The following is a 9,292-nucleotide window of genomic DNA, read 5'->3' as shown; positions in this document are numbered from 1 at the left end:
GCCACCGTGACCAAGCAGCATGGCCAGCGTATATTGAGTCAAACCCACGGTTCTTGTGAGTGTGGCATGATTGGCGTTCAGAGGAATAGAAAAGGATGCTCTCAATGAGACATTTACAGATAAAGTGTGTGTGTGTGTGTGTGTGTTTATACCACACCAGGTATAACCGTCACGTTTGCGAGGTGGTGGTGGACCCCAAAAAGCAGGCAGGAAGGAGGCGCAGGGTGTATTTGAAGAAGTGTATTGATAAAACACAGAAAACTAAATCCGAAACAAAGTCATGAAAACAAAATGAATCCAAAGTAACAAACAAAAACCATGGCAGAAACTAAAAACTCTCAATTACAAAACCATGACCAAAACATGACTGAAACAAACATGACAGTAGCATACCAACAGCTACAAACAAACATGACAGCAGCAAAAAGCAACAATGACCCGACAATGAGTGGTCGGGCTGGGAGTCCTTTTAAAGCACTGATTACCTAATGACCAACAGGTGTGCAGCTGCAGGGGGAGCCCTACAGTGCCACCTGTTGGTCCCAAACCGAATCATGACAAAAACTGTCTAGAGCGGTCACCAGTCAAGTTGTTGGTTACGTTTTTAGATTAGACCAGCATTTTTTTTTCATTCTGCAACCTACAAGTCCATCATCCATCTGTAATTTTCTGTATTTAAAACTTCTCTGCGATTGAAGGGTTCTTCTTACCTTTCTGTCTTTTCTGTTTTCAGTGTGTAGAGTCGATAGCAGTTAGGCGCACACACACACGCGCACATGCAAACGCACACGCACGCACACACGCACACACACTGTGTAATGACTAATCAGATCATATGCAAATTGGCAACTATTGCACCAATTGTAAGCAGCTTCTCCTATATAAATCAGCATGTATTGTATTGTATTGTATATCCCCATCATTATCTTACTACCTGAATTATTTCAGATACAATGGAACCTCAAGATATGAATGCTCCTTTTTATGTCGAATTTGAGTTTTTCGTAGAAAATTTACCTTCATTTATGTACTATTTTCACTCTAGGCATGAAGTTAGGGGATGCATCTATGTTGTAATTCTTCTCGTGCTGCGTAACCATCACTGGCAGCATGCATTACGCATTGCTCAGATCTGAAAACTAATGATATCCATCCATGGCTGACAGCGGAAGTTGTTGCATAGGTCGTAGGTTTCTCCTTTGCATTTATGATCATCCAATCACAAATCGCAGTTGCGTTTTTAATTTACAGCGTATCCTTCCTGTCCGTGGTCAGCCTGTGATGATCAAGGTAAAATGAACTTGACTTGTTTTGGCGCTGTAGGACCATTTTATTCTTCAAAGGAGGTGGCTGAAAGTGAGAATGATTTCTAAACTGGTCATTGATCATTTATATACACTATACTATACTATACTATACTATACTATACTATACTATACTATACTATACTATACTATACTATACTATACTATACTATACTATACTATACACTATATGAGGAACATTTATAGCAAAATTGTGGATTTAATATTGACAGAATAATTACCAACAAGGTGAACATACAACCTGTACAATTCATGAAAATATCTGAATGGTTGGATAAAAATCTGTAAGGAAGCAAAATACAGAAAGTTTCATGAAGCCGAATATTAACAGAGCACGGTGAGGAAGCTGATACTGTATTTGTGAGCCGCAGAGATCGGGCCACAGCGGCATCATTGCTTAATGACGAGAGGAGACACAAGGCTGGTCTCGAAATGAGACATGGTAGTGGCGGTGGAGTATCAGGAGGAGGAGGGGATTGTGGGAGATTAAGAGAGCACTGTCATGTTTGATCCACACCACAAAGCAATGCAGAATGTTTGGTAAGCAGCAGTGTCGTTCAGGACCAGGACAGAGCCGGTAGGAGGACCTTAAACTTGAAGCTGAGGAATCAAGCAAGATCAGTGAAATTAGACACCAACATTTGTTGGCATTCACAGAGCAGTGTGGAGATGACATCCCGTGACAGTTTATTTTCAAGTCTTGGTTCTGAGGGTCTTTTCTCCTGTTATGTGCGGGATTTAAGTCAGGAAGAATTGCTCACCTTTCAAGAAGAGGCATGAAGTGTTTGACCTTCTATTAAGTTTCCTCATTTAAAATCACTTGCGGGAAGACAGATGATGCCAACCGAGAAGACATCTTCTCCTTTAAGGTAAAACATTTCTTTTTAGCTTCTAATTCTTAAATCCCACTATGATAGCTTAGCGTACAGCTTTGAGAACAATAAGAATGCCTATATGCTTGTCGGTGAACGTTTCATTTTGGTTGTACTGAAAGGTGGCTGAGTAAAGATGATATTTTGAATGTCATTCTCATCCATGCAGGCAAAGCGGGAAGATTTTCAAAGCCTAAAAGTCTTTGGCTGTAGCAGAATGATCGCCAGAATCAATCACGTCCCTATCCTGCTGCTCCTCTGTCTACTCCCCGCCACGAAGGAGACCTGCCCTTCCATGTGTCTTTGCACATCCGACAGAGTGAGTTGTAGCGCCAGTGGTCTCGCCAAGATACCGAAATCACTGCCCTCGTTCGCCATCACGCTTGATGTCAGTCACAACCAAATGTCTTGGCTGGGTCCGGGCAGCTTGAGCAGTATGTCCAGACTGGAAAACCTCTGGATGGCCCACAACCAGATCAACAGCTTGGCCTACGGGGCATTTCAGAATGCCTCGAGCATAAGATATCTTGACCTGTCTTCCAATAAGCTCCAAAAGGTGCAGCAGCACTATTTTGAAGGACTGTGGAGGCTGGAGGAGCTCATCCTCTTTAACAATAAAATCACAGTGGTAGAGGCTGGCACACTGGTGGGTCTGAGTAGCTTGAAAAAGGCCTACTTTGGCCTTAACCAGATCACACGATTCCCATTCTTCTCTATCCAAGACCGCAGCCACCCTTTTCTGAATATGCTGGATCTCTCATCCAACCTTATGACGCATCTGCCATGGCAGGATGTGAAAGCATTACCAGGATTGGTGCAGCGGGGGCTCTACCTTCATAATAACTCTCTGATTTGCGACTGCTCCATGTACACCGTGTTCTGGCACTGGGATCTCCGTGGATATGCCCAGCTGAGGGATTTCGCAGATGAATACACTTGCACCATCTCCGGGGAACCCCGCGCGTCTATCCGGTTCCTGCGACACAACCGCTTTTTCAACAACTGCACCGTGGAGAAAGTCATGTCGCTGCCGGTGACTGTGCTCCTCTCTAAAGTTTTGGTTTCAGAGGGACAAAGGGTGCGTCTGGACTGCCAAACACCCTTGAGTAGCGACAATCTCTCATTTACATGGCTTTCCCCCAGCCAGGTTTCCATCACCCAGTCCAACATTGATGACACGCTCATGATCTTGTTTGCAAATGGTACCTTGGAGATCCAAGCAGCCAAGGTCAACGACTCAGGCCTGTATGTGTGTACGGCAGTGGATATTAAAGCGGCACTGAATGCAACCAGAGAAATAGATGTCACGGTGCTCTTGCCTGAAGTGGAGTCATTCAGTACGGGTTACACAACGCTGCTGGGCTGTGCGCTGACTATGGTCCTCATCCTCGTATACCTCTACCTCACCCCATGCCGATGCAGCTGCTGTAAACAGCCCAACCCTCCAGTCATCCCTATTGCGACATACGAAGCAGAGAATTCAATGCCCGTTTTCTCCACCTGCACAACAGACAGGGAAAAAAGCCACCTTAATAAGCACGTAGCATTTAGGCAGCCGATGTTGCGTGAGGAAGGACCTGAATGGAAACATGAAAGCTAATGCAAAAAAAAAAATAAAACATACGGCCATCAGACGCCAAGGGAAGTGTTGCTTTTTCTTTCCTGAAAGTCACCTGCTGATAAAAAGCACATAAGTACCCTCTGCTTTCCCCCTGTTAGCCGCTCGAATTGGCCGTGAGGTTTAACAGTGAGCACAGCAGAACCATCAGCGCCTCCTAAAGTCACCTCATAACTCTTTAGGTGCTGTGCAATGATGGGCCATTCATTCAAGGGTGACTCGAGATGCCACTCGTAAAGGTTTTTCACACAGTTAAATCTTGCTATGATTGTAAAGGTTTGCAGCATATCAACCAGTCTGTTTGTAACTGCCCCTTTACCGAGAACACAGAGAACACCACCAAAAGTGTAAACAGTTCATGTTTGTAAAAAAAAAAACTGCAAAAAAATGATGTGTTCTTAGTGTTCCTGATGAAGTCTGCACTTTTATTCAATTGCATTCTCTACTGATAATACTACAGACGGTCCTCTCCTAAATCACACCGTACAGTATGACTTGACTGAAACAGTTAGTTTAAACAAAGACAAGAGAATCCTGCTGTAATGAACCACACACAGAATTCCAGCTCACTCTTCATCTGGAAAGAAAAAAAACACAAGACAAGTCAAGAGAGTTCACTCCCCTCCCAACCCCACCAAAACTCAACTGTACATCTTTTCAAACACAATGTTGCTTTGCTAACAAATAACACACTTGGAACACTGTGGGCTCGATTTGATTAGACAGCGCATCTGCAGCGGGCCACAAATGCTGGTGGATCCTCATTTTCGTGCAAGTGCAAGGCTCGCTGGGCGATTGCCATTTTGGCAGATGGGTCTCCAAAGTTGGGGGTACTGGCGCAGCATAGGGAGTGTCGTCGGAGATGCGCCTGGTGGAGTGACAATTTGGTGGGAGTAAGGTGGTCTCAAGTTACTGCTCAGAGCATGTCTAAGTGCCAGCGCAAGGTAGACAGCTAATCTAATGTCATTTTGGTGAAATGTATCGGGGCGTAGGAAGACAAATTTTGAGCTGCACAGGGATGTGTGTGGTGGATGTCAGACGTATTTCATTCGGAAATATGTGAACGGCGGGTATTAAAACCTTCAATCGTAGAAATCAATTCACTGAATAAATTATTATTACGATTATCAATATTATTTTTATCATTTTTTTTAAAATCATCCTACTGGGTGGCATAGCTACTGGGGGTGGGGGGCCAACAAATGATTGGGAGTGGGGGGGTCTCAAGTGGCTACTTCACATCTCAGATGTGTGGTCCTCTAGTACGCGACTAGTGCAACGCATTTAAAGGAGGAGACAAGTGGGTTTGATTGGCTGTGACTGAAGTCATCTGTGACCACTCCCACAGCAGTGCAGACTTCCTCTCACAGGTCCAATGACCTTCACTTATCTGTGAAATTGCCGACATTAATTCAATTCCAAGCAGTGTTACACCGTGTACAACACAGGATTTATGCCATTTAACAAAAGAGGAGAAAAAAATAGATCCCTATGAAATTAATACAACCAGAATATGTGAAGAGAACTGTCTACTGCAGGGGTGTCCAAACTTTTTGCCAAGGGGGCCAGATTTTATGTGGTAAAATGTCGGGGGGCCGACCTTGGCTGACATTCTTTACATTGAACAACAATATTGTTCAACAAATTTTAGTAAGCCAGTCTGTTTCACATTTCCATTTTTATTTTAATTTCAACAATCTTAAGAATTTCTTTTGGTTCATTTGAAACAGGTATATCACATGCAAGTGCTTATTCACTTGACTTTTTCTTAAACAGAAGTCTCCTGAGTGCAAATGGATTGATTTGAAACATAAAATGTATCACCATGACTTTTCAATAGTCACAAAATCTTTGACTCAAACAACAGGGAAATGAACAAGCAATACACATATCCACAACTGCAAGGATCATTTGAAATATGACATATCAGTCAATATAAACACTGAGTGATGTCTTGTTAACTCGTGAGTGATGCCCTCTAGTGTCTAAATGCTATTACTCATTTAGTGAATGCTATTACTCATTTAGCCACTAGAGGGAAGCAGTACTCTATGAAACATCACTCACCAGTCTACGAGACCTCAGTCAATGCCACACGTGTTCCATTGCGCCCAACCTGCAGGCCAGACGGCACTGATTTTATGACAGGGGCCGAGGGCCGGATGAAATTCGACCGCGGGCCGCATTTGGCCCGCGGGCCGGACTTTGGACATGCCTGGTCTACTGCTTCAACCCGCTGTCATACAAGACCAAAGCTTGGTAGTACTTCTGTATTCCTCATTATATGATGACAATTACACAGTGCTGAACAATGGAGGGGATGAAACGCATTGAAGCCTTGCATGGAAGCATTAAGTCATGACGGACAGACAATGCAGAGGTGGTCGGGAATCATTCAGCAGAGACGAAAGAACTGCTCAGGTCTTTCATTCCAAGCATTTTGATGTTTTAAGCCCGTAGTGAAATCTTAAAACAAATGCTGTATCAAAGTTGAACAAGATTAGGTATAATCCTTCATGTAATGTTGAACAGAAATCATCTGAAACAGCCAGGCTCATGGGAGATGGCCTATCATTATTTCTAACCCTTATCCAGAACTGGCCTTTCATGTCTAATGTTGTTGTATAACTGTATGAAAATTCACAAACGAAAACAGGCTGCAACTTTAAAACTGTACAGCCAAGCACAAGGCTACCTGTTGGTGCTCAGTTTAATGGCTGACTACATCTAACAAAAAAAAAAAAAAGCTCACTGTACTTGTATCAGATAAAATGTATGCCCAGCTGTAATGTCGTTACTTCTGCATGTGTGATGAGGCAAACCAGCATTTAGTCGTTTTCTGTTTTCAGTACTTGTATGATTTGAGCAAATTATTCCAAGCTGAAAGTTCAGTAAATGATCAAAATCAAGTTAGTGCAGCTCTAATTAAACTGGGTGCAGTGTTTACAGTTAAGAAAAGTAAAGTTAGCATCTTCTTTTTGTGTTTCCATCTGTCCATGACTTGCCTGCCAGCCACATCCAAGGTTCAGTGATTTCGGGCCTGAGAAAACTCAGCATTCAACACAATTGCATTTGATGCGCACCAATGAGTAGCAGTATTTACAAACTACAGCTGCTAAAATACAGCCCACACACATTCAAGCATGGGCACAAAATGTCAGTGTTTGACCATAACTCCGGATTAATGAAATCATGGAGATCAGCGCACCAACATAAATGACTGATGAATACATGGCTCTCTGTTTTTTCAGTGGTGCTCTGAGTTACAAGTGACATTTGTTCTGTGGCCATGCTCGCAACTCAAAACACTCCCAAATCGTCTTTCTCCATTGAAATAAATGGAAATGGCATTCATTCGTTCCGGTGTCCCAAGACGCAACAAAATTTGGTTTGTTTAAAATTAGCATTAAACATCTACTAAAATGGACAAGATTAAACAGTTTGTGCTTCATGTATGGTGTAGATCAGGGGTCCCCAAACTACGGCCCGCGGGCACATTTGACCCGGCCCTCTAACCCTCCTGTTGTCCTCAGGTCAAAATGACCTGTCACTGTGTTAAAAACGCCCCAAAAACCACCTAAATGATAATTTTTTAAGTTGAAATTTTATGCCTTTTCCTAGATTGTCCCAAACTGTAGAAAATTTGAAATGTTTTTATTCACATTTCCATGGAAGCTGTAAGAAAAAAGTACAAAGATGGGCTTCGGGGAAAAATGACCCATGACGCAAATAGTGTTGAAATCAAGGTCACAAAGTTATTTACGCACCATAGAATGTTTCAGTGTTTTAGTTGTGTCTCAGATCAATTAGTAGAACACGTGAACAAGACGGTAGCAGACAAACAATATACCGGTAGATATACAGACAATATAGGTGGCGTTCTCGTAGATGGCAGAACTCTTATTTTGTGGATTTCAAGGGGCTATAAAGAGAGAGAGTTGTTTAGTTATTATTTATTTCCTGTTTTTTCTGTGTAGAACTCAGAGAGGGTTATTTAGTTATTATTTATTTCATTAATAGTGTTCTTCTTTGTTTCCCGACTTTTTTTCTGTAAAGAACCTGGAATGGGTTATTTGGTTATGTGTGGCTTTCTGGGAAACAATACATTTTTTAAGCTCCCCTACGATAATTGATGTTACAAACTGACACCGCCCCCCATCAGAGAAGAGAAAAGTTATGTGGCCCTCACAGGAAAAAGTTTGAGGACCCCTGGTGTAAAATGCACTCCATTTTCCATTGAATGGGTATTGTGCTGCTAATTCAGCTGTCCACCAGGGGGCTCAATAAAACATGATAACATACTTAGGTGACAAATTTAGGTGACATAGGTGAGATTAGGTGACAAAACCAGTCAGACAAAAACTCAACTAAGATATCATAATAGTCCATTTTTGCTTATGATTAAAAAAAATGTATACCCGTGAGTATTGGTGACTTCTCTGTCTGCCTGTGTTGCTACCATGTGTGCTCGAATAGATGTTTTTTAGATGTTTATAATTGTGGCAACATCGGTGAGAGTTTTGCTAGCCCGTTTAATGCATATTGCATGGTTTGGTGTGATTTTCATAAGAAACAGTTAACGTCGTTTGACAAAATAGACAACAAGCAATTCTTGTTGTTTTACGTTTAACTGAAAGTGGCAACAAACAGGTCGAAACAGTTGCTCTCAAAATACCTAATGGTCATAACACCAATTTTTGACTACAACTCAAGGCAAAAATAATAATAACAAATCAACCGAGCGGTGGCAACAGTTCTCCCAAAAAACTTGTATGGTCAGGTGACTCATAAAACAAGGTACCACTGCATTCAAAAACTTAGCCAAGTCATGGATTTTCTATTCAATATTTGAAAGAGTAACTTGTCAGGAGGGTCCATTTCAACGATACATGAGAGCATTCGGGCTCTATGATTTGGAATGTGTGACTGAAACTTTACTCTCGTAATGTGAATACTTTATTTTTGTAATTTTGACCTCATTATCACAGAGTTATTCGTGGCTTTCTTCTGAATGAATCTGAAGACTCCTTTTCATTCATGAGCAAACCTTTTCAGCCATTGGCTGATTCCTATCAACATGAGAGAGTTTGTAGTGAGACAACAACTTCATGTTAATTATCCTCATCAAATCTGTTTCATGTGTGTGAAGGTGAGCTTCTTCCATTCCTGTTTATCTTTTTGACTGATTGTTTATTGATTTTTGTCATTGTCATGTTAAAAGCAATTAGTCTCATCCTTGTGAAATAAATACTTACCATTCAAACTATCGGTAAGTGGTTTCGAAATGATCCAAATTAGAAAATGAATGATATATTTCACTGTCACATGTTATCTTTGTTGGCCTCTTTTGAAGCAATAGGCAGCATCCTGATCACATTATGTAATGTGCCACCATGTGTGTTGGTTTAGTGTTCTGCAAACATTGCATGGTGTGATGAGTTGGCCTAAGGTTGTAGAAGATTAACATTGGGATAAAA

General features: G+C 41.7%; 1 protein-coding gene across 1 annotated transcript; it reads left to right on the top strand.

The window, feature by feature from the left end:
* The first annotated feature begins 1,822 nt into the window (after nt 1–1,822).
* Nucleotides 1,823–5,624, top strand: LOC127596001 (amphoterin-induced protein 3-like). Its single transcript, XM_052058130.1, has 2 exons — nt 1,823–2,194; nt 2,367–5,624. The coding sequence occupies exon 2, from the start codon at nt 2,415–2,417 to the stop codon at nt 3,795–3,797; it is 1,383 nt and encodes a 460-aa protein (XP_051914090.1). The 5' UTR covers nt 1,823–2,194; nt 2,367–2,414; the 3' UTR covers nt 3,798–5,624.
* Nucleotides 5,625–9,292: the final 3,668 nt, after the last annotated feature.

This window comes from Hippocampus zosterae, chromosome 2, assembly GCF_025434085.1.
Source record: "Hippocampus zosterae strain Florida chromosome 2, ASM2543408v3, whole genome shotgun sequence".
Lineage (NCBI taxonomy): Eukaryota > Metazoa > Chordata > Actinopteri > Syngnathiformes > Syngnathidae > Hippocampus > Hippocampus zosterae.
The sequence above is the reverse complement of the archived record's forward strand: the minus strand, read 5'-3'. Positions and strand labels throughout refer to the sequence as shown.